A 26,799-nucleotide genomic window follows, 5' to 3' on the forward strand; every position below is an offset into this window, starting at 1 on the left:
TACAGCTTAGCAGACTCTTCACGCTAACAAAGGATCACTTCTAGGCTACTGTCCAGAGCTCCTGCCTCTCTGTTGGACTCTGTCGAAGCGGGGCGGCTCTTCACAAACGAAGGATCACTTCTTCTTCAAGGCAGGGAAGGCTACGCAGTACGCAGTCTACTGTCCCGCAGCTGCTGCCTCTCTGTTGGACTCCGGTACTGCACATTACTCACGAGACGTTGTAAAAAAATAAATAAGTTGATGGTCACTGCTCTAGGGGGGTAAGACTAAATTCATTTCATTTATCAGTCAGAGCATCACAAACAGGCCTTGGAATGCATAAAAACAGGGATTAAAGAAGAGAAGTCTGAAAAGGATTTCATGGAGAGAAGGCTGACCTCTGATCTTGTTGCTGACGTGCTCCTTGGAGGAGATGATCTGGTCCATGTCGCACCGTATGGACGCCTCCAGAGAGGAGCAGGCTGCCTCACACTTCTGCACCACCGCCTGATACTGGGCCTGGCACTGCCCCTGCACCAGGCTGTACACTGCATCACTGATCTACACACATACAGGAACCACATGTTGGGAACAGAACATCCTGGTCCTTCAGTTGCTCAGTCTGTGTGAATCACTGTTACGTGCCGTGTTGTGTTGTGTTGTGTTTGTGTCTCTCTCCCTCTGATTGTCTCCCTCCAGTGTATCTTTGTGTATTGTTGTACTTTAGTCACTTTTTTTTTTTTAGTCACAGTTTTCCTTTCCTTTTTCCTCTCTCCCAGTTATTTTATATTTTGTTACTTCCCTTTGGTACCACTAGTCCAGCAGGGAACGTAACAATCACACATGCTCTTCTGCACTACTTTTTTCTGATATGAGCTGGACATTATCATACAGGCATAGACTGGCTGTTTCCATCACTGGTGGGTAAGACCCATGATGTTTCCTATGATCCATTTGCTCAAAATGTCAGCGATGTATACAACTGCGTACAACTAGACATGTTTTCTCCACACAATGTGTATGTAGTAGTCTCTCACCAGCATCCAGTTTCTCTGCCTCTCGTGTAGCTTGCCTTTGAGGCGGGGGGAGATGAGCTCCCTCAACTCCGGGAGGAGGCCCTCCATCACCAGGTTAGCCAGGATCTACAAGACACACAATCATAGTCACCTCACTAACCACATACACATGTTGGACTGGATAAAGTGTCAAATGTAAGGATATAGAAAATGGTTATCAGGACTCAATAGAGGCCCACAACTCTTCAGGTGAACCGGGCCTTCCGTAACCCCACAGTGTTCTGACAGAAGCCTCTGTGTGGACCTGGTGGCGGTTGGTTGACTCACACCTTGTTTAACAGAGCTGTTAAAGTCAGGTCTCACAGAGAACATATGAAGTCATTCAGCTATACTCAGACTCAGCTAGAGCGTCATGGGTCATTGAAGTTATCTCTGGTTGTTTCCGGGCCTTAGTCCTATCTCACTCATCACAGAGATAATGCTTCTCTGCACTCTGCACATTGAGATTTAGCTTTAAAAACTCAGATTTGTTGTGTTTACAGGACAACAAATACTTTTGTTTCTGTGCTTAGGACCATGTCCAGCCCCATTAAAATGTGCTTCAAATCATCGTCATCAAAAAACATAACCTAATGTTTCAAAATAACTAAATGCATGGAATAAGATTTATGTATTACAAAAGGATGGACAAATGCTGCCACAACTAAATGAGTTTGGATCGCATGTCATTTGTCAGAATTTGGCACCTCATTAAACTTGGACCTGATGTTCCTTGTTCCTTATGTTTTTATGATGTTCATGTTATATGTGGGTTTGTGCTGTCATGGATGGTGGTGTCATTAATGTTGTTTTTATGTGATATTCCATGCATTGTGTTTCCTTGTCAAACTAATACATTACCCACGATGCAACTGCAAACAGTGCGTTATCCTCCCGTTGGCTAATTAAATCCTAATCTGCTCTCCTTGAGATTATCAGCGGGCTCCAGAAGTCTGCTGAGCTCACTTCTCAGACTCCTCTTCATTTACAACTTCTGGATGCAAAGAGAGTCCAGATGATATTTAAAGGGGACCTATCATGCAAAATGCACTTTGATGTCCTGTATACATAAAGATGTGTCCCCGGTGTCCCCAGGGAACTCACAAAGTGTCAGAAAATAAAACCCTCTCTTTTTCTCCGTGCGCAAATCTCTAAAAACGGGGGTACAACGGAGCTGATCCAGATTTGCCATCTGATATGACGTGGACCCACGGCACTATCAGAAACATCGCTATCAGAATCAATGCCCGACGTGTTTTGGATGTATATGGTCTCTGTTTACATTAGCAAGCATTGCTAACAGCAAGAGCTAACCTGTACTGGAGAGAGTACAGGGGTGTTTCTCAATGTCGAGGAGGCTTGCTTGGTAGCACATGTACCTCCGAGTGAGTTCCTTAAGAAGCGAGGCAAGAATACCTCCTAGCCTCGGAAAACCAAGAATGGAACTGGCTAGCAAGTGTGCAGGTGTGCGTCATAAGAGATGGCAATTCTTTTGATTTTTGTGTGTGGTTGAAACTGACATCTTTCAAATCACACTGATGTCAAAATAGACACTCGATATAATAATGTGCTGGTAAAAATAAATAAATGCTTAACCAATATCATACATCGGGCATTAAAGTAAGACATGTTCTTATGTCTATAACCCCTATAAATCATGTCACATGATCACGTGATGTGATTGTGGATTTGAGGCAGAGGAATAGAAGCAGAGGCCTGGATGACCTTTCAGGGGTCACAAAGCACCAGATGCTCTTGAACACAGGAAACCAGGTTAGCGGGACACATTTAAAAAAAAAGAAAAAAGGATTGTAGATATTGAATAGTTAACTTTTATATATTGTAATATTTTACCCTTATTTTGTACATATTTGTTTTAGTACTTTTTTCTTAAATATATTTTTTACATTTGTATTGTTATGGTTATATATTTATATTTCTTGAAATTGCTGTACTTTTAGCCCCCCTTTAAGATGAAATCCTACATGGCAATAAACCATATACTGATTCTGAAATCAGGCAGGATTAATGGAAGACCCAGGTTTACATTTAACCTGTTTTTTTTTTTACCACCCACTAAAAAAAAAGAGGAACCAGGCCAGGTATATTTTGGAACTGTATTGGGTCATTCCGACTTAAAAGTTCAGGGCAGATCCAGAGACAGAGGACAGTGTAGATGATGTACTGTACTGCCATGCTTACCTGTGATGGTACACCACACATCATCTCCCAAGTGCCATAGTGCCCTTGAGCTTGGCGATAGAGTCGTACTGCATCAGTGAAGGCTGGAGTTTGTACTTTATTGTCCTCCTTCAAACCTGCCATGGGAATACGAGTAGCGGTTAGCATTTGAGCACACAATCCATTTGGACATGTGGAGGAACGTTTCTTGCTTAAATTAAGAAACTTCTGAATATGAAAATCAATGATTTGTTGGCACAAGCCGATAACATGCTGATGTGTCAATTAGGAAAAACATAAGTTACAATTTTAAATTCTATAAAGCTGCTTCACTGAATCATGGTTAACTTGAGATAAAACTGAGCCGTTGTTAAAGAGGCCCCGTTATTGAAATGTTCAGCTTCATATTAACGTCTCTCCTGGGACATGTCGCCATGCTCTAATGTTCAAAAAGCTCTTTATTTTTCTGCTATGATGGGTCAACCGCTTAGAGATGTCCCGCCCCTTAGCCTATGTAGTATGTACAATGTGTTGGAGCAGTAGCCAGTAGGAGCGCAAGTGTTACATAGTGATGTCACCATGTTCTCGAAATTAACAAAGGACTGCAATCAAAGCGAAAGGCAGGAGGGGGGGGGGATTTAAGTCTTTGCAGACCACAAAAACCTATAGAACACACTACAGGAAAGCAGAATGGGGCCTCAAGATTATTGATAACACATTTTTCAGCTATAAGAATTCCGTATTTAGGTTGTGAAAAAGCCTATTGCTTCTATGATACAAAGGGGGTTCAAGTTTAACTTTGCCAGATTCTAAAGGTTTTCTGGCAAACAAAGAATAATACAAATCAGGAAAAAGCATGTTAACAATGAGTGCTTGGGGAAAGAATACATGCTAAAGCTGAAATTGTGTTCAGCCAGATTGGACAGTGTGTGAGAACTCCAGACTATGACAAAGCCAGGAAGTATGTGCGGGGGCGGGACTGGGGGGGCCAGATTTCCTAGTAGATGCAGAGACAGAAATTGTGAGGACCCTCTCGAAAAGCGGGTTAGTATTTAGATGTAGCCTTAAATGGTATGAGCCGCTTTCAAACAAACCAGAAGTAGCTAGTTTCTTCTTTTATCTTACAACCCAGAGGACAACATTCAGAATTGTGGGACTAGTGGACCTGGTGTGAGGTTGGTTGACTCACACCTTGTTTAACGGAGCTGTTAAAGTCAGGTCTCACGGAGAACATATGAAGTCATTCAGCTGTGTCTCCTTTCCAAGTGCCAGAGCACTAAACTGGTTAAAGGGGGACTGTGATGGCGCTCAGTTTTAGTGAGCAGGGGGGGGTGCAGTAACACAACCTGAAGAAACACATGTTCCACAGCAGGCTAACCATGCTGCCCCTTATGGTCTGGTTTCTAAGGATGATAGATACACTTGTTACTTCTGTTGAGCTAACAACTCATTCATATTTTTAACAATGTGTTTCTTAACTAGTGTCACATGACTGTTAATATCGACTGATGTGAAAACCAAGATGTACATCCAAATCAAACATATAGTCTCAATGTTCAGTTTAAGAATTAATGAAGGGGAAGTCAGCTCAATTTAAAATTGCAAAATTCATCATTTCCTTTAGTCATTGCTTTGCTATATTTTAAAAAGGGGTCCTCTTCAGATTGATGTCACTATCTCACTCCAAACTAAACAAAAACAAATATGGCATCTGCCGGAGGCCACGGGAGCAGAGAAGGACAAAAAAGACAATCGAAACAAATGTTTCAGTTAAAAGGTCCTGGTGAAGGAAACAAATGTTGGTACATGCATTTCTTAAAAGTGCACATGCTGTTTGTTTGAGCTGGCAGCCCTGCAGCTGCAGACGAGATCACAGAACTCCGTTCACATGTATCCTCCTTCTAGCCTGCTGATGTGTCAGGGTGCATCCAAGATGAAGACTCATTTGGAGCATTTGTAAAGATACTAAAAGGGTAATACGTATTCATAACCATGTGTGTCTGCAGGAATGCGTGTTGATGTTTAGCCGGCAGGACTCACCATCATTAGTGTGTCTGACGCAGTCCTGGAGCACGGCTTGCCACTTCCTCTGCTCCGCCTCCGTCACCACACAGAAGGACTGGCTCCGGGCGTACGGGTGCCAGAGGATCAGAGGGAACTGGGTGGCAAACTTCAGGAAGGGGGAGCTTCCCACCTTGGCTTCCATACCTGCAGACATGTACACAACATCATCTCACCGAGGGGGGGCATAATGAAGCTGGCTCGGCCCCTGCTAAGATCTTTTATTTGTCAATCTGCAATGTACTCTCTTTCACCTCGATGTATTTGAGTTGTACCAAGCACAAATTAACCCTCACCAATGAAAGAACAACAATTATGAGGGAAATCAAGTTAAATATAGATTTTGCGGGCCTCACCCAGGTTCCCCAGGTTTGAAAAATATGAAACCAAGCACAGAGGCCCCTTGATGCCCTTATAGTAGATTCAACATTACAAAGTACTCTTCAGAGCAACATACAAGTTTAGCCTCAAGGGGACATTTCTCTCTCATTGAGTAAAGTGACAAAGCCAGGTTAGCCTTAAGCATTCATTATCTTCAATGAATAACAATAACAGTTATAAGCTTATTGGTTTTTTTTACCTGCATGTTTCCTTAAGGTAGGATGAGGGAAGGTTCTGTGAAAATAAGGTCTTACCTTGCCCTTATGTTGTGAGGGGAAAACAACGTTTGTATCCCAAACATTATTCTAAATTAAAAAACACAAGTTGAGTGAAGTTTTCATCACAGCAATAAATGAGATTGAGTTAGAGTCCAACTGTGTGCTTAAAGTTTGCCTTCAAATAAAGATGCAGTTTCAGGGTGTGAGCAGCCTCTGGCAGGTTGAAACACAGCCAGCATGCTCTCATGTTTAGAGGATTACAGATGCCACACAGCTGGCAGACACATCAGTGATCATATACTGAATACACCTACAGTTTAAGGAATATATAACATTGTAATGTTTGAATGGAATAACAGTCCAAACATAAGGAACATGACATCTTCAAAGGGGCTGCTGCCATCTTGGTTTTTTTCTATGTGATGAATCTTTACAGATGTTGCTGCAAGAAGTACGACACTGAAGTATGAAACCTAGGCTGAGGTCCAACACCCCTTTTTGCGAAGGAGGTTTCATAACGGAGTGAAATGACCCGGGAGTGACCGCCACCAGAAGAGATGTTTGTATTTTCAAAATGCTAATAAAGGAGCTTCAATAGTTGCATAAAGACACATCGCTGAGAGCTTTATGATTCTATAAGCACTGCAGCCTAGCTTCCTAGCTGCTTATTCATTTTCCTTTCACATATTGTTTTGACCTCATTATGTTTACAAACAATATTAATGAAAGTGCTTAGCCCTCCGGTATCATTCGATTGGACTACCCTAATTAGTCATTCGGGACAAATTTCCACTGGCAAAAACGTTGATAAAAACATTATATTAAAATGTTTTTTCACCGCTTTTTTGGGTTCAATCTTTAAAGCAACTTCAGCTCTAATAAAAAAAGTAATAATTTTCAGGATTTTAACCCTTTAAATGCCCTTTAGAATAATTAAATCGCTGTTGTTTTTCATAATAAAAACAGCGAAAATTAGTTATTAGTGTGAATGCTGTTTACAGCATTCCACTATAGTTCTTCGAATCTTTAAATGTCCCATTTCATGCTTTTCCGGTTATTACCCGTCCCCTTGTGTGTTATGAAGGTTTTTATGCATGTAAACGGTCTGCAGAGTCACAAACCCTCAAAGTACACCCTGTAGTGAGTAAAACTCTAACACAGAAAAGACCTCCCCAAAACGCCTCGTTGGAGATTTCTCATTTTCCAATGTTTTCTTCCTGGGTATCGTGACGTAGGAATACCCAGTAGCCACGCCCAGAGCTATGGCCGCACCCTCTGCCAGCCGAACATACTGTTGGAAGCTCAAGTTCAGTTCAAAACTGTATCCAGTCATGCCAACGAGGGTCTGTTTCCTGTCTTGTGAGGGGAAATCTTAAATGTATGCCTTACCGAGGGCAGAACCACGACGAAGTCAGTGGTTGACATTTCTTGTTAACACTGTTCCTTCAGATGTTCGAGCCTGTACTGTGTGCGCGGCATTTCACGGACCAAAGCTTCGCAAACATTGCAGCGATTCATGCCGGATATTATGCACAGCGTAGGACACTGAAGGACGATGCTGTTCCTACTTTGTTTGGACCAGCGGGAGATTCAGTACACAACCTGTAAGTATCCATTGTTGTTTGTGTATTTATGATGTTTAAAACAAACAAGGTATCTACCACGACTGTTTAAATGGGTAAACGTTTTTCGGGCTGCTAAGCCATTGACACAGTGCTAACTGGGCTAACTAAGTTGCTAGCGTTTCCATATATCAACTCCAATGTCAGGTCAGCTGCAGATGGCCTTACATGTATCTCATAGCAGGAGAATGTCTGCATTCACACACGAAATACTCAGACAGTATACTCCGGGTGATTTACCGTATGGTCAGTCGCTACATTATAGTTGGCGTTCCTAGCGTGTATGCTACCGAGCTACCGTTCCTAGCGTGTATGCTACCGAGCTACCGTTCCTAGCGTGTATGCTACCGAGCTACCGTTCCTAGCGTGTATGCTACCGAGCTAAACAAGAAGGGAAAACATTGTTTTTATGCCAGCTACAATGAATGACCGAACGTAGCAGACTACCCGTATAAGATTGCAATTGTAAACATGTTCTTGCTAGCCTAGACTAGCTGTTGTTCATAGTAGGTTGGCATATTACACTGAACAAGCAAATGTAGGTTAGCATATTAATCTAGCTGGCAAGCTAACGAACCTAAAACAACTACGTTTCTCTAATATTTTGTGATTTTGCATTTGATTTCGTCCAGCCAGATCAGGAAACTCCTGGTATCTGGCGGACAACACATGACGGGATGACCACTCTGATGCCTCGTCCTAAAAAGCTCCAGCACCAGCTTACAAAGCTGCGATAGGCAAGATTCCGAAAACGTCTATAAGGGGAGGAATGGATGATATACAGTGTATATATGTATATTTACATTCATTTTGTACATATCTAAAAATAAAGTTTGATGGAAATACTTAGTAGCCTTTCTTCCCTGAATTATTTGCTCCTATAACATATCATTCATATAGCAAACCATGATTTGATTTTTCATCAAACACAGTAGTGTATTACAGGTAAAAATAACGTACTCTTCTTCCGTATGGGCTCAGAACAGTCTCATAATACACACATGCGCACAGAAGGATTCACACTTGTATTTCATGATCCGCAAAAGGATTCACACTTGTATTTCCGGATCCACACTTGTGTTTTTCAATGCACACACAAATGTGTTCCGTTTCATATACATGTAAATAAAATCCAAATACAGAAAAAAGTTTTACATGTGTATTTTTGATCCACACATATTTGTTTTCCGTTTAAAACCTCTGAACCTGCAAACACAAACCGCTTTCTGTGCACGGATCGCTTTGCATTCGTGTGTGGGTTTTTTGAGACTCCCCTGACGGTCAGCCGATTCGTACTTGTAATTATTTCTATCTATAGCCAATCAGATGTCTAACGAAGGTAGATTTATTGCGTTCATGACGTAGCGCTTCATGTACGCATTTTGCGCAGTCCGGAGCAGACAGCTCCAGGGACCCTGCCTGCAGGCGCTAATCTCAGGACACCTCCACTCTCAGTACAGCGCCACTTTCCGAACAGGAAATGCACGCAAATACAAGCCTTTATATTATTAAGGTACAGCGCCACTTTCCAAACCATTGATGAATGCTTGTGTAAACAAAAACGGCAGGCAACACCGTTTTAAATGTGTGTTTCCTGTGTGGCGAATACAGCTGCTTTATTTATGTCTGTATGAAGTTGTTGTGGGTGTGGAGGGAGCAGCTACAGGTTAGCTTAGCCTAATCGATCAGTGCACTACGAAGCCAGTGCTAGACAGTGACCTGTTAACGGGGGGAGCCCCGTCGGTCATTATCGGCCGATATTCACTCTTAATAGTTTGCTCGGCGCTCTCTATAAAGGCCGATCAGGAGAGCTGGATCTGATCGATATGGACATAAACGCGAGTGAAGTATAACCGGACGCAAGAGAGAGATCAGATCAGCTGCTGAGTCTGACTGAGACACGTAGCACTGCATGATCACCTGATGCTCCGCCCTCTGTTTAGCGAGCTGACCGGACTGCGTCTATCGTTATTCCAATCCAGTTTAGATTTTGCTTCCGCATTACGCAAGAACGTAGCTCTACGCGATAGCGTCATAGCCTTCTTCTTCGGCTGTTATAGCAACCTGGCGTTACATCTCTATGGGCGGCAAATATGAATCTGACAAGCGAAATACCGTCCTTTTAAACGCCCATAATTATAATTATAATAATAAAATAGTGCTTCTTTGTCAATATGACTGACGACCACACTTATGCAGTGCTGAGGTAATGTTAATTCATCATTTAATATTAATTCCTGATGGATATAAGAGGGATACATTAGCAAACATCTGTATATATAGCCTATATAATGTTTCGTTTTTTTGTTTGTCATGTAACATATTAACGTGTTGACCTTCTGTTTAGGATGTAAAGGTATCTATTTAATATTTTATTTAATGTCTATTTTGTTATATAATACAACATATAACATTTGACATTAATAACATATAAACGTTTGTAAAATATAAAAATGAAATGTTGGGACATTTATAAAAATGTATTCCTTTACATAAAAGTGCTTTCCAGAGGTGTAAGAAGTGATAAGATCTTGTACTGTACTTGAGTAAAGGTACAAGTACCAGAGTGTAGAAATACTCAATACTTTTATTATATATATATATATATATATATATATATATATATATATATATATATATATATATATATATATATTAGGGATGCACCGAATATTCGGCCACCGAAAATTATCGGCCGAAAATGGTTAAAAAGGCCCTTTCGGCTTTCGGCCGAAAGGGTTTTAGCACCGAAAAAATATCACCGAATGTCAGAACAGGCTTACGTTGGTAACCTAACGTGTTGTTGTGATGACGTAATAAAGACGCGGCGACCATGCTCGCGGCTGGCTCACAGGGGGGGGGGGACATTGACCTGTGTCATCGAGATTGCCCTGAGCCTTTAACAAATCGTATTGAATAATCTGATGACAGACTGTAAACAGAATAGCTGACATTTTAACAAACTAAATAACTCAGTTACCTCTAATCATTAACCCACGTTTGTATAATGTAGTTAACTCCGTGTGTTGCTGCTAGCATACATAACACCTGACGTGGAAACGTTACTCGTGATGGGGCTACAGAGCTGCTAGAAAGACGGTCGAACCCGGTACATTCCTCCGTCTGCATGCGGTGCACTTTTGCTAAATGTTTAGACAAATTGCTCGTGCTTACATGCTAAACTCTTATTGCACTTATGGTAACAAGTATTCTCCACATCGAGACGGGTAAAGTTTAACCACACCTCGGAGCGCGTTCTCTCCGCCATCTCCGCAGTGTGCTCCGCTGCATGTAGCAGCTGCGTGTGTGTAAACTGCCCCGCCCCCTCGCACACAGACGGGGGAGAGAGATCTCGTCTGATCGAAAATACATCATAGACGCATTTGTTGTCTTTGCATATTAGAAACGAGTTGGCGACACTAAGACTGCAATATAATGTTTTTTAGCAATAATACATGACATATATAAATGTACTGTATGCATTCAAAAGTGCTGAATAAATGTTTTATGGACCCATAATAGTGATTATTATTTAAGTTAAGTTTTGCCATAATCATGTCTATTTCCATAATCAGGTAGCTGAACAACATTGGTAAAAAATGTATACATTATATATATATATATTTCTATTAATCATTTTCGGCCTTTCGGCATTCGGTTTTCGGCCAACTGTTTCCTATTTTCGGTATCGGTTTCGGCCAAGAATTTCCCATTCGGTGCACCCCTAATATATATATATATATATATATATATATATATATATATATGTGTATATGTATGTGTGTGTACAAATGAATTAATATAAAGTGTATGTGAGTGTGTGTATAAATGAATGAATACATCTCTGTGTATACATGTGTGAGTACATATAAGTGTGTGTTTATATGTTTATAAATGAATAAATGTGTGTATATATATATAAAACAGTATCATTAAATAATGCTGTGTGTGTATAAATGAATGAATACATCTGTGTATATTTATGAATAAATACATGTGTGAGTACATATAAGTGTGTGTGTGTATATGAATAAATGTATATATAAAATAGTATCATTAAATATATATATATATATATAAAATAGTATCATTAAATAATGCTGTCAAATAAATGAAGTGCACAGTAATAGTCAAGGTTATATTCAATATTCTGCTGATAAGATAAGATATTTAAAACGTCTTTTGTTTGTCCTGAAAACGACATTTGAGAATACACACAGGCTATTTATAGATGATAAAACACCAGTAATACAATCTCAGGAATCTTCGATGACATTTGAGAATACACACAGGCTATTTATAGATGATAAAACACCAGTAATACAATCTCAGGAATCTTCGATGACATTTGAGAATACACACAGGCTATTTATAGATGATAAAACACCAGTAATACAATCTCAGGAATCTTCGATATGGCTTTGATTACAGGATCGTTTACTTTCAGTCAACAAACAAACAGGATCGTTTACTTTCAGTCAACAAATCCTTTGGAAAGACAAAAAACAACTATTCATCCTGCTTTACCGCGACCGCTATAACAGCCGAAGAATAACAGCCGAAGAAGAAGGCTATGACGCTATCGCGTAGAGCTACGTTCTTGCGTAATGCGGAAGCAAAATCTAAACTGGGTTGGAATAACGATAGACGCGACCGGACTGCGCAAAATGCGTAAATGAAGTAATCTTACCCTCGTGGGGGCGCGCTCATGTGATTGGCTTAGAATGAAGGAGACATCTGATTGGCTATAGATAGAAAAAATTACAAGTACGAATCGGCTGACCGTCAGGGGAGTCTCAAAAAAACCACACACGAATGCAAAGCGATCCGTGCACAGTCCGTGCACAGTCCGTGCACAGAAAGCTGTTTGTGTTTGCAGGTTCAGGGGATTTAAACGGGAAACTAATAAGTGAGGATCAAAAATACATATGTAAAACTTTTTTCTGTATTTGGATTTTATTTACATGTATATGAAACGGAATACATTTGTGTGTGCATTGAAAAACACAAGTATGGATCCGGAAATACAAGTTTGAATCCTTCTGTGTGCATGTGTGTATTATGAGACTGTTCTGAGCCCATACTTCCGTTCTACCCCTCAAAGGTCTATAATCAGGGCTGCACATAACTGGTGAGAGAGAGAGAGAGAGAGAGAGAGAGAGAAGGGAGAAGAGAAAATAGAGAAGGTAGAGAGGAGAGAGGAGAGAGAGAAAGATATTTGCGAGTTGCATGTGAACTCAGGACCGGCCCGTCGCACTGGCGTTATAGATGTTCGCCGAGGGCGCCAGATCTGTGGAGGCGCTGCGCTGGCAGCTCTGGGAGGGAAAAAAACATTTTTGACCTTTGGGGCTCATCCTAATTTTCGGCCTTGATGTAACAACATTCATAATTAAGTAAATGTAACACCCTTTTCACCCCGGTTACACGTTTAATTTGCCCTGTACGATGGGCGCTGTAAGTGATGAAAATGGGCAGAGACGTGCACATAGACTCTAGGTAGTGCTTGAGCACCTGCCCGTTTTGCCCTCTTGACAGCAATGTGCCCTTTTGAAAGTTCTTTTTTTTTTTCTTTTTTTTTTTTTTACAGTGTACTGTATGTGGCTCATGGTAACATCGATCAATTCTGGATTAAAAGCTTCTAATATATACAACAATGCCCCAAATGCGCGTTGTAATTTTGTCAGACATCCCCACACGTGCCCCGCGGCACTCCAGTACGTGCTCTGGCTGCAACCCCTCCCTTCCCTGCTTTCAACGTGAACGCGCAGCGCGCAGAGCTGACAGTCAGTCAGTCAGACAGGCCACGGCGGGTGTGTGGTGCAGCAGCACGCAGCAACACGATTAAAAGTGCCCTAGTGACGACCAAGTAAGTAACCACCAGGTAACAAATACAACGAGTGTATTGTTTAATCCCCTAAATCAGATGCCAAACTAAACTATACAGGGTTCGTACGGTCATTGAAAACCTGGAAAAGTCATGCAAATTCCAGGCCCTGGAAAAGTTATGGAAAACAATATTTTTCCCAAAGTTTTGGAAAAGTCATAGAAATGTAACAAGTTGCGTCAAATATAATTTACATTTGATCTAATCGCCGAAATAATCTGCGGTCGCGAGCTGTTATGTGCCATCATGACGTGCAAGGTGTTCTTTTTTAATATATGAAGCGCGAGCTGTGTGCTCGAGTCTTCTTGCCTGTCGGGCCGGCTGAACTCTGCTGCTCCGGGATGAGGGTCAGCTACATTATCTACGGTGCGTTCGTTAACTGTGCGGAGTCACTGTGGCACAGACTGAGCCGCTGGTGAACAGCTGTTAGAACGGGCCGTTCAGGTGTTCAGAGCAGAGCGGCAGAGCGTGATGTGAACTGAAAAGTCGCATTATCATTGTCACTATCTGCTAACGTTAGCTTTAGCCTTCGTTTTCTAATAGTTTTTTCATAGGCTATAAACAGAGGTGGTATAAGTATAGAGATTGTAGGCTACTAGAGTAAAAGTAGAAGTATATTCAGATCTTGTACTTTAGTAGAAGTACTCAGATCTTGTACTTAATAAAAGTAGAAGTACTCAGATCTTGTACTTGAGTAAAAGTAGAAGTACTCAGATCTTGTACTTGAGTAAAAGTAGAAGTACCAGAGTGTAGGAATACTCTGTTACAGTAAAAGTCCTGCATTCAAAATGTTCCTCAAGTGAAAGTAGAAAAGTATTCTAAAAATACTAAGAGGCATGAAAATACATTTTCAAAATGCTCAACAGTGCTGCCAAAATTATAAACTGACTGCTACACAATTAAAATAAATGCTTTTATATATTTCTATTAGATGTAACTCTTTGGCGTTTCTGTTATTATTACCTGCTGCTTTAGTTGTTCTGACTGCTAAAATCCTGTTATTCCTAATTTTAACCCGATATTCCGTGGGGTCGGGGGGCTCGGATCCTTGTCACCTTTTTCATACCTGATGAGTTTGCATCCCTGACTACAGTTGCTTTAGCGTGTAGAAGCTAGTAAGCCTACTATTTGATTTGTTTTAGATAGGCATCTGCATCAGACAGCATATGGTTATTGAAATAAATATATATGCAATTACGACATACAAGATGTGCCTTTAATAAATCTCACACTACTAAGGCAGCCGGCGGTTCCACCAGGGGCGTCAATCCCGGGGGGGGGGGATTTCTTCCCCCCCTAGCTTCAGATTGGACCCCCCTAAGTCATTTAGAATAATAGAAATACATGTTAAAATAATGAATTTTTTGATAATAAATCAGTAAAATCAGGCAAAAATAAGAATGAAATAACCTAACACCGAAATAAAGTAACCAAAAACCGAAAAGAAAATAACAAAATCCGCCATTATCCGGCACATTTTTGCGCACAATTTCGGAGCGCACAATTTCGGCGCGACCGCCACGACGACTCAGAAGGTGCCCTTTTTTTTCTCTTGAGCACCTGCCCCTATAAATGTCTGTGCACGCCACTGAAAATGGGGGATGTTGGCTTATCTGGCTCCCGCAGCTCACAGCCAAAATGCGAGTGAGCGTGGGAGCGAGGGAGGGTGCACCGGTTCTGGCGCAGTTGTTATTAGAATCTGGTGCTAGCTGCTCTAACGGATATAAGAAGAAGATGTTTCTACAATAATGTGGAGGGAGAGTCCTCTCCAGTCAGACTGAGTGGCTGATAACTACAGCTCAGTGAGGTAAAGGACTCTTGAGTGTTTAGATAGTTCACTTTAGTCTAAGTTATCTCAGTGGGTCTCAAACGTTTTGATCACAATTTATGTAAGCACATATTTCCAAGGCACTCCTTTATAATTATTGGGATAAACAGGTTTTAAATCATTCCAATGTATACTATAGGACAGTAAACCAGACATATCGTTTAAAACTGGAAAGATAAAAAAAATGCATAAATAAATGTTAAGGTAAAATAAGATATGAATGAACAACACAAATAAAATAAGTTACATTCATTTGTTATTGGCTATGGTAGGTTATTGGTTATGTTCACATACTTATTTGATTACATCCACTTGTCTAAGATGACAACAGAGACTTTCGACCCAAAACCAGCTGTTGACTTGTGGATGCAAGCAGCTAATCACAGACTCAACCAGAGAGAAAGTAGTAGGCCTACATCATCAGCTACCATGTCTGACAGAGAGGAAGACAGTGAGGAGAACAGTCAGGAGGGTAGTGATGACAGCTTGTAGGATTACTGGTCATGCTAATGTTGTCTTGTGTTCACCTCTGCATGTGTGTTCTGTGTTCACCTCTGCATGTGTGTTCTGTGTTCACCTCTGCATGTGTGTTCAGTGCCGTGTGTCTGGCAAATAAAGTCAAGACCCTCAAAAGTTACGGTTTATTTCATTTTAAGGATGAGCACCAAGCAACATCTCCAGGTGCTCCTTTGAGAACCAGGGCAAAAAAGTTATGTGCACCCCTGTCTATAATCAAATCTGTACGGAGGTTCTGCAGGGTGTGGGGTATGTATGGTGTATATCTTGGCATATAAATGTTGTGTGCTACTGTTGGTGTTTTCAGCTATTCATATCTTAGACTGCACTGTAACTTTTATCCATGTATTTTTTCTTTTAATGTTTATTTTATTAGCTTTTCTTTTTAATGACTGATTTTAAATGCCATTTTCTTAATGTCTTTCATTTTTTGTAAAGCACTTCGAATTGCCTTGTGTTGAAAAGTGCTATATAAATAAACTTGCCTTGCCTTCAGCTAGCTGGCAACATAATGTTGTAACTGTCAGCTGCTAGGCTACCTTTCTAATTTCTTTGCAATAGACGTTTTCCACTTCGGTAGGCATCATGGCGCAGTTTCCACAAGTGCACCTAAATAACAACAGTTGTATGTACAGTTTGGTTGGTTAGCATATAACATACGGCTGTACCGACGCCATTGTAAAACTGATGTTCCGCTCAGAGCCGAAAAAAGAACGGTGATAGACATGGGCGGAGCCTTTCTGGTGGTTGACTAATCAGAACAGAGTGGCCGAGCTGACCAATCAGAGCACAGTGGGCTCATAGGGAGGGGGGGGCAGGAGCTCCAACAAGCCGGCCGGGGACTTCGGGTGGCAGTATATGCCGTGAAGTTGTTTGCAGCCTGCCAGTAAACCCAAAGCAGAAGAAGAAGAAGTGACGTCAGCGGCTTCATTTGCGTAATCTCACCTCAGGGAACTTTTCCGGTGTGAACGCCATCTGTACTTAGTTCCATGGGGTACTAAGTGCAGGGCACTAATGCGGCTTTCACACCAGCGCTTTTCCCTTTCTAGCTCCGAGCGGGAGCTTTTCTGGTTCAGCTCCGGTTTCCCATTTCTGCTCCCGCTCTGTTCACACCGCCCAGAGCTGCCGCTGCTGCGTCATGACGTCACCGTTTACGTGCCTGCTTCATAAAATCCAAACCGCGCGGAAATCCCTCACATCGACAACAACAACAATGGCCGATTGTATTGAAGCGCTGTTCGCTTTGGTTATCCTCTTACGAAACGAAATGGAAGGCATCGGACGACTTTACAAGGGACGACTTTACAAGGGACGACTTTACAAGGGACGACTTTACTTGGAACTTTACAAACATCACATGCCCCTGCCCCCGCCTCGACGTAAGCGCCGCCGCCTCTTAGCTCCGAAGCTCTTGCCTCTAGACCGACAATTTTTTGGAGCTGGAAGTGAACCGGATTCCGGAGCTAAGAGGCGGCGCCTCTGCGGTGTGAACAGGAAAAATCGGTACTTTTCAGGCACCAGCTCCGAGCCGGAGCTGAAAACGCGTTGGTATGAAAACGGCATAAGTGCTGGGCACTAAGTATGGCAAAGTACTTGGTGTGAAAGCGGCTAATGGGAGGAACCTTCAAATCCTCTTTTACCTACAGCTTAGCCGATCTCCATTTAAAAAACACGCATTTTAAAAGGTTTTTCTCCTGCCGTCTGTCTGTAGACTTGTCAAAGCATTAATTCATGGTTTTTACTAACCGGTATCAGTATGTTGTTACTTCGGCATCATTTTGAAACGTGCATTACAATTAAATCACGGTCAAATATGTTCATTTTGTTGTAGTTGTAGCCCCCTTGCCAGCGATTCTCTCTAGTTTAGCATATTCAGCCCGACTCAGCCTGGTTGTTGGCCCGGAAAGAACCTCGATTTTATGGGGCCAGAAAAACTGTGAAATAGTACCCGCTAGCCGCAACTACGCCAAGTGGAAACGCAACCAAAAACGTGCCGGCACGGCACGCTTAAAGCGAGCTCCGCACTGTAGTGGAAATGCGCCATTAGAGTGTAGAGGGTCTTAAAACTCTTCAGAAAAAATATTTAAAACTGCTCCGAGCCAAAATATACACTATTCAAATAATTTCAAAAGATTTCAGGGGCATAATTAGTCTGGCCTGCTCAATTGCCTTCATCATATCAAACGGACCCACCGTTCTGGCCCAATAGTGATCTGAGTGACGAAAGGTCCACCTTGCTCGCATTAGACTCCCATGTTAAAACATTTAGGATCTTTCTTCAGAACAGAGAGAAGTAAACTTTAGACAAACTGCTCCCATCTTCACATTTTACACACAAAACTCCAAACAAAAAACATATTTCAGTTCATTGGGGTTCCTTGATGCTCACGGTCTGGTAATTTTTTTTGATAGGAGCCATAGTTTTTGAACAGGTGGCAAAATTGTCAGATATAATTCTGGACTCAGTGCTGCAGTTGGTTACCATGGTGTTGCTGGGCAGATTGGACACACACCCACACACCTTTTTCCCTCCAAAATAAACCCCTGACATTACAAAATGCATGATTATATACCAGTATGGCTGAGAGATCAAAATATGTGGTTATAATGGGAGTGAATGGGACATTTTAGATTTTTTTTTAAAGATTCGATTCTGTGCAAACACTAATAATGCACCAAAATCAATGTAGCTAATCTTTGAAATATCCAAGACTGTGATAAAAACAAAAAAAACAGACCCCTCCAACATTTATTATATGGAAAATAACTCCCTTTTTGTGCACATTTTTCTTAAAAAACGCAACATGTTTTCAAACTGGCAGTTAAAGGGTTAAAATCCTGAAAATAATAAAAATGTTGGTATTTTTTTTACTAGGGCTGAAGTTGCTTTAAAGATTGAACCCAAAAAAGTTGAGAAAAAAACATTTTAATATAAAGTTTTTATCAAAGTTTTTGGCAGTGGACATTTTTATCCCGAATGGTCGATTAGGGTTGTCGATTTTTAAATAATAGACCCATTTAAAAAAAATTAAATTCCAAAATATATCGAAAAAATAGCCATGTTACAAAAAAATCATGCCATTTGCAGTAACACAACCAAAGTTATTGCCAAATGAAATGGGAAAAATTAGTGATACCGGAGGATTAGGAAATATACAGGCCATCACTTTTTTGTTGGCAGCCCTAGTATCATCAAATCCAAGTTATGAAGAATTAACACCTGTCAAATGCATAAACCAACACAAGGTGATAATGCGTCTGTTGAATACATATGAAAACTGTTTGTTTATTCTAACCTGAAATAGAAAAACATCTCAATTAAATGATCATCATAACATGTCTCCTCTGTCCCCCGACCCCTCACCCTCCTCTCACCAGGCAGGCTGCTGCTGCTGAACAGATCCAGGTACTGCTCCATGGAGGTCAGCACTTTGTAGCCGGCACAGTTGATGGTTCCTTTGGGGTGGAGGTGTCTGTCGTGGGCCTGGGCAGAATAGTTAACATGTTAGAAAGTGAGTCAAAGCAGAATAATGTAAACCAGATTTGAGAGACTCACTGCTTTGCTGTCGTAATAGTTGAGGTTGTAGGAGTCTGGAACAAAGACGAAGTGGTTCCTCCATTTCTTGTTCTCCTCCAGATAGTGAAAGAGCGAGCCAGAGAAAATTGATTTGTTTTCCAAAGGAATCTGTGAATGACCACAAACCTTATAGAAGCAAACATATTTTCATGACAGTTAACTGCACAGGAGGAGGCCTTAGGAGCTTTTGTTATTGCCAGAGAAGCAGGAAAAAGACAGTGTTTATATTTTATAGAAATACACTTCGAAAATGTGCCATTAGAAGTGGTTTCTTAATCCACAAACACCAGACTAACAATGTTTTCCTCAAGTAAGATGACTGCATTTCTCACTACACTCGTAAACAAGAACATAATCAGTCTCCAGACAGTAAAAAGCAGACAAAGATATAAAGGGGACCTATCGTGCAAAATGCACTTTTTGATGTATTGTATACATAAACATGTGTCCCCGATGTGTCAGGGAACTCACGCAGAGTCAGAAAATAAAACCCTCTCTTTTCCTCCGTACCCAAATCTCTAAAAACGGGGCTACAACGGCGCTGATCCAGAATTGCGGCCGATATGACGTAATATGGGCGGCGGACCCACGGCACTATCAGAAACGTTGCTATCAGAAACAATGCCCGACTGTTTTGGACGTAATATGGTCGGTGTTTACATTAGCATCGCTAACACTCAGAGCTAACCTGTACTGGAGAGCATGTGTGTGAAGAAGCAGGAAATACAAAGGAACTCACCTTGTGGTATAACCGCTCCGCCCCCACTTATTTTTTTCAGTTAACAAAAAAAAAGAAGTTTTAAAAAAATATATTGTATTTAGCCTTTATTTATACAGGTGACAATCTCATTGAGACACAGGGTCTCATTCTCAAAATAAACCTGTTTATACCCAGAATCAGCACTTTTGTAACAGGAAGAGAAATAGAGGGCTATGAGGCTAGAATGGGTGATCCGTTTGGTTTTTTGACCAAAACACTTCATAGATATGTTTTTTATATATATTGCCTAAAAATAGCACGATAGGTGACCTTTAACATTGTATGTAATTTTTTTCAATAACATATTAAAGTCACCCAGTCCGTGACTTTTCCTGAAAGTGTGTTATGTATCACCCTCTGTTGTTAACAATTGTCAATATGAAGTCAGATTGAAAAGATTAGCCAAAAAAATGCCATTTATACCTATATCCGCCAGCGGGTAATATTTACCTCATAGAAAATGCAGCGTAAACATGACGTGTTGCTATAGCAACGCCTTTTGTCTACTGCGGTTCCTTATAGATAGAGAGATAGATTGAGAGAGATAGAGATAGATAGATAGATAGATATATTGATAGATGGATAGAGAGAGATATATACAGACAGATAGATAGTGTAACATCTTGGAGAATACAAGATCTTGGATGACTGAGCTCACGTTGAGGACGTAATGCATGTGTGCAGGTTACGTGCCAGTTGAATAAAGATGGACACTCGGAATGAGAGAAGTAGTCTGCGTCGTCTGTTTATAGACAATTATAGGCTATATCCATAGAACAGAACATTACAGATGGATCGATAGATAGTTATAGATAGATAGAGAGATAGAGAGATTTGTATCTAAACAAAACACAAGTCTAACACCAAGCGTTTAAATCAGCACTCTTAGCGATATGTTATACTTCATGCTATCTGCACAAACTATATCACATGAAAAGCTGAGAGTCCACAGATTCTATTGGTATACGTTTCATCCCTGTGCGATCAAAACTCACTGTTCTGTATGATAAATAAAAGAACATTGTACCTTGAAAATCAATAGCGGGTACATTTGACCCGTTGGCGGTTTTAGGTATACAGCGACCTCTGGCGGTTCTAGTGTTGAGTTAAACTAAATGTTGAAACATGACTAAAACGCAAAAGCCCTACATGCAATTTCCCTTAAAAAAAATGCCAAAATTATTCGAGTGTTATCCTCTCTGCAGGCATCACTGGCCTCACCACACCTACAGTGATGGCTTCCACAAGTTCACCTGGAACTCCAAAACAGCAAGTATAGGAAGTCTGTTTGTCTCTCAAAGAGCTGGGCTGGTTAAAGTTAGAAATTAACGGACGGTCTGGCAGCGTGCGGGATCTGGCACTGATGTAACTCAACTAGCTAATGTGACCAACACTGGCAGAATGAGTTGTGTTTTAATTAGGGCTGTCAAGTTAACACGTTAATAACGCAAAAAAGAAAACGCCACTAATTATTTTAACGCGATTAACGCGTATTTTATTCGTCGGCCGCCCCGTAGTTTCAGAGCGCATCGAGTTTGAAATACCATCAACAAGCTAATGCTGACAGCCCCGCTCCTGCCGCGCGCTTGCAGCAGACCACACTTCCACGCTCACCGGCAGGCACCGACTGGCCATCGGGAGGACCGGGAGGGTGTGTGTATGTGTGGCTCGAGCGAGATCTTACGTGTATTGTTGTTGTTAGCATCTGGTGCTAGCTAGCTGCGCTAATGGATATAATGAGCTGTTTAAATGAAAACAGAGGAGCGACATTTCGTCCGACAACTGCGCCGAGCACTTGACTTTATGCAGGAAGCCAGACAGTGGGACATTGTACGAAAAGTCAGCACACGATCACGCGCAACATGATCACAGCGTCCAGGCGACACACACACACACACACACACACACACACACACACACACACACACACACACACACACACACACACACACACACACACACACACACACACACACACACACACACCACACACACACACACACACACACACACACACACACACACACACACACACACACACACACACACACACACACACACACACACACACACACACACACACACACACACACACACACACACACACACACACAGTATGCGAGAGGTTCCAGGTTGAATTGAGGTGAAAAGTTAGGGAATATAAACATATGTAATACTATAGCGAGTGTGTGCTGTGTGTGGAGGACATGGTCTTGCAGAGAGGTGGAAGAGGTCTTACCTTGCGGTGTAGCAGCTGAGGTTGTGGGCCAGCTCCTCCTTCTATGTCAAAGCGAACTTTGTTGAAGAGAGCCACGGCATACTGCTGCTCATACAGACGGCCAAACTCCCCCATCACCTCCCTGGTCTGAGCTGAAACACACACGCACAGATTGTTATCACAGTACTGACAGTGTTCTAGAAAGGTTCTACATTTAGAGTACAAATTATTATTTTATAATTAACACAATAATTGTGGAAGTGTTTGCACTCGGTAATGCCCATTGGCTTGACATTGTGTCTCAAAGAATGAGCATTACAGTTTCAGGGTTTGCTTACATGGCTAAATGGTAAACTTTATCAACACTCATCTTAAAAGGTTTTTGTTATCAATGGTATAAGATCAACAAAGCTAATACAAAAAGTTTGAAAAGAACAAACACTCACACAGTGCAGGTCAAATGTCCATCATCTGTGTACTTGTGTGATAATTATATGTGATAATTGTTTTAAAGGTGATCTGTTATGCAAAATCTTCTTTTCCATGTATTTTATACAAAAATGTGTCCCCTCTGTTTTCAGAGATTGGGAAAGTTTCAGGAACAATCTATATAAAAACCTCTCTGAGAATGAGCTGAGATGTCGGACACTTTTTGATGTCACTAGCCTCATCCCAATACCCCTCCTCGACTCCTCCTTTCCCTCACTCGCCTCCCCTCCTTGCGTCTTAGCTCCGCCTCCGTAAGATGCGAGCGAGAGACACGAGGAGGTGACGCGAGGACAGAGGAGTCCTCAGGTATTCATTGGGATGTCCTCGTTCACTCAAACGTCACTCTTAAACGACGTCTGTTAATGATGACATGTGCACAGCTGTATCCCCTCTCATCGGGCTTAACTGAATAACTCCTTAGAACCGGCCCATTTCCGGTTAAATATTTATTTAAATGAATGAATCTTTCTCTTGTTAGTCAAGGAATTCAATGTATGATGGTTGGTCCTGCTTTTGTGTTCCGTTTTGGTGTAAAATGTAGCCTACATTTAAATAAAAATATAATTATAGTAATGTGAAATCCTTTACTCTGAAAATGTGTGTCCTGTAGATCCCCACATTCACCACATTCAGGACTGTGAATTTTAAATAATTTAACTCCTGAATATCTTCACACAAAACAATACAAATAATTGTTATTTATCAAGATCTAGCCATTTATGAAATAGCGTTCTTAATAGCTATGTTTTAGTGACGTTCAAGATCATTAAACATTACTTAAAATTGTGCAATTCATTTCTTAACCTTAAGAAATGAATTGCACATAATAATTCCCACGGAGCTGTGAGCACTTATACATTTATGTGACGCTTTTCCACTCATCTTCCAGTTGTCGGTTTTCCTCTGTTCAAATGGACCAGCTGTGAAGGTGGGGGCGGGGCTTTTATACGCGAGTAGTGAAAACACTTCCGCATAGTCTGCTCGCGTGTATCCTCCCTTTCGTCTCCTCCCGCACCCCTCCTCGACTCCTCCGTGTGCATTTCAGCTATTGGGACGTCCTTCAACATGGCGTGTCCTGATCGATTTCCGGGTCAAGTCCCGGAGGAGGGGAAGAGAGGAGTCGAGGAGGGGTATTGGGATGAGGCTACCATGTTTTTTGGGTTGGGCAACCATTAGCCAATCACCAACCAAGGTAACACCCGCCCACCTTATCACCTATAATCTCCTCCTAGAGCAGTGGTTCTCAAACTTTTTTCAATAATGTACCCCCTTTGAAAAACAATGTCAGCCAAGTACCCCCTGATCAGCGCAACAATTATTTGTTAGGGACAAAATGCCTATAGGTACAGTACAGCGCTGCACCATCAGAGTCTGATTTATTAAAACAACAACCTTGTAACTGAGAAACACTTAATGCTACATTTCAAATGTTTACAATCCATCACTAAATTCATGGCAAACCCATTTTAACATCATGCAATAACACTAAGACGACATTAGTTGCATTGAACTGATCTTTTTAATAAGTTGTACTTACAATGTAGTGAAACATGGGCTTGTGCTTCACTGAGGATCTTTGTCATTCTGACAGGGAGGCACCCGCAGTTATTACACTTCGCGTTTGGAAATATGTACAACTCAAATTAAATAAATCAAAATAACTGTACATTAAATACATTTGACATTTAGCTTGAGCTGGCTTTAATACTTTCTTCATGGTGTTCAAATTGGGCTCAAGTAGAACCTTTACCCATGTATTTAGCTAGTTCTGAAAGAATAATCAACATTGTGCACAACAAGATAAAGCACCATAACACCTCTATCAGCTGACGCCAACAGGCAGGAGCAGGGAGACAAAACACTGAGAGCACAGCAGCCCAAGGTTGCAGGCTACTCTGAAAAATATAAATCATATACTGGTTTGTTTAACACCTTTGTGTTTACCACATCATTCCATATTATGTTTTTTCATAGTTTTGATGTATTCGGTATTAATCTACAATGTAAAAAATATAAATAAATCAAAACCTTCGAATGAGAAGGTGTGTCCAAACTGTTGACTGGCACTGTGTGTGATCAAAGGTTTTTCAAATGCTGCAGCAACTGTCATGGGGGGGGGGGGGGGGGGGGGGGGCAGTGTGTGTGTGTGTGTTGGACATCTTGCACCACAATTCTTTCTCAATGTTCTTCCAATGAAACGGTCCCCCTGTCAGGGTGTGTGACTTCCACAGAACTGATAAAAACACTCACACCCATAAACACACATGATGTGTGGACTCATTTGGCTTTGGGGATTGTTTTTGCATGAATTCAGTATCATTTTCCTTGGAATATGACTCCTCCCAGGTAATGATTGCACAATGACCCACAGCATCTTTGTTCTCTATAAGCAGCAGTGTTTTTTTTTTAAACCAATCATCTCTCAGAGAGGCGTGGCCAGCAGCAGCTCATTAGCATTTAAAACTACAGACACAGAATCAGCACTTTTGGAACAGGGCTGATACAGAGGGGTTTATAGGATGCTGCAATAATCGGTTTGGTGTTTCAGCTAAACACTTCAGAGACATTTTCTGTATATATCTGAGACCTATGATATATTGTTAAAAAAAAAAGAAGAGTATAATAGGGGACCTTTAAGGTTAAAGTCCAATAGAAAGTTGAGGAAGGTTAAAGAATGGCATCATATACTGCGCTCTTTTTCTTTATCAGTAAGAGCTCTGGGCAGCCTTCACATATCTAGCAGCTAACATATTACACTTCTAAAAAGGAGAGCTTTGCATTGCCTTTTTGCCCAAAGTTATTCCTGGAAATGCAAGTTAACTGATCCCAATGAAATCATTATCTATGATCCAGATCTAGCAAGTCTGTTTATATGAACAATTAACCACTACACTCTGGAAAAGAGTATAACGTTGGAGAAGTGGTTCTTTAATTTAATCTGGCTTCTTACCTGGACATCGCTGAACACACGAAGGAGATACAGAGGGTTGGCACCGATTCCTTCCTGGAGTTCAAAGACCAAACTAAGGCGATACCCAGGGTTGGCAGCATGTCCTTTACCCCCGCTCCTCAACGACGCCGACAAAAATCACTGCAGAGACGCACACCATCTCCCCCGTCTTCATCACCATGCCTACGTCAACCACCTCCCCCCCTGGCAGCATGTCCTCTACCCCCGCACCATCTCCCCCGTCTCCATCACCGTGCCTACGTCAACCACCTCCCCTCCCTTCGAGGGGGCATCTGCAGTCTCCGAAGCCTGATAAGAATGTGTGTGTACAAAACGCAACAAACTCTTACTGATATGTGCTGGGTCCAGGCTCAAGGGCGTATGGCACTCTCAACTCTTTCCAGGACATGCCGGGGCCCTGCCTGCCTATAGCTTTGCCGATATCTGTGTTGATAGGTAATAGATTAAGAGCGGTGAATCAGCTTAGAAACAGGAAGTGCTCAAACGTTTGTGTGAGTTTATCAAATTTAGCAGTGATTCCATGTCAGCCACAGCTTGTCACAAAAAATCCAACAAATTTAAACTAGCTTTATTAAATGTCAGGTCTCTGGCAGGAAAAACATTTTTAATCAATGATTTTATCACTGAGCACAACCTCAATTTTATGTTTTTAACGGAAACTTGGATTGAACAAAATAACAGTGCAGCTGTTCTTATAGAATCAACCCCTCCCAACTTTAGTTTTATGAGTCAGGAAAGAATGCATAAGAAAGGGGGTGGAGTTGCTATTCTGTTCAATGATTCCCTTCAATGCAGGAAGACATCTTACGGGAACTTTGCTTCTTTTGAATATGTGGCCCTTCAGCTGAAAGGCTCCTCTCGAGCTCTGTTCCTAAATATCTATAGACCACCCAAATACTGTGCAAGCTTTTTTGATGACTTTACTGAACTGCTGTCTATAGACTGAACTGCTGTCTATAGACAGCAGTTCAGTAAAATCACCAACAATGACTAGACGGTCAAAGTCAATACACACTATAGTGTGTATTGACTTTGACCGTCTAGTCATTGTTGGTGATT

The 26,799-nt window shown here is 41.4% G+C and overlaps 1 protein-coding gene across 1 annotated transcript in view; it reads right to left on the reverse strand.

The window, feature by feature from the left end:
* Positions 1–26,799, reverse strand: part of niban2b (niban apoptosis regulator 2b) — a 56,821-nt gene that overhangs the window by 17,556 nt on the left and 12,466 nt on the right. Inside the window, exons 2-8 of the mRNA XM_034208354.1 lie at positions 22,302–22,432; positions 19,282–19,410; positions 19,101–19,209; positions 5,256–5,423; positions 3,237–3,352; positions 1,017–1,121; positions 378–540 (exon numbers count right to left, since the gene is read on the reverse strand). Coding sequence (XP_034064245.1) covers positions 378–540; positions 1,017–1,121; positions 3,237–3,352; positions 5,256–5,423; positions 19,101–19,209; positions 19,282–19,410; positions 22,302–22,432 — 921 coding nt within the window. The remainder of the gene's footprint in view (positions 1–377; positions 541–1,016; positions 1,122–3,236; positions 3,353–5,255; positions 5,424–19,100; positions 19,210–19,281; positions 19,411–22,301; positions 22,433–26,799) is intronic.

This window comes from Gymnodraco acuticeps, unplaced genomic scaffold, assembly GCF_902827175.1.
Source record: "Gymnodraco acuticeps unplaced genomic scaffold, fGymAcu1.1, whole genome shotgun sequence".
In the NCBI taxonomy this organism is placed as follows: domain Eukaryota; kingdom Metazoa; phylum Chordata; class Actinopteri; order Perciformes; family Bathydraconidae; genus Gymnodraco; species Gymnodraco acuticeps.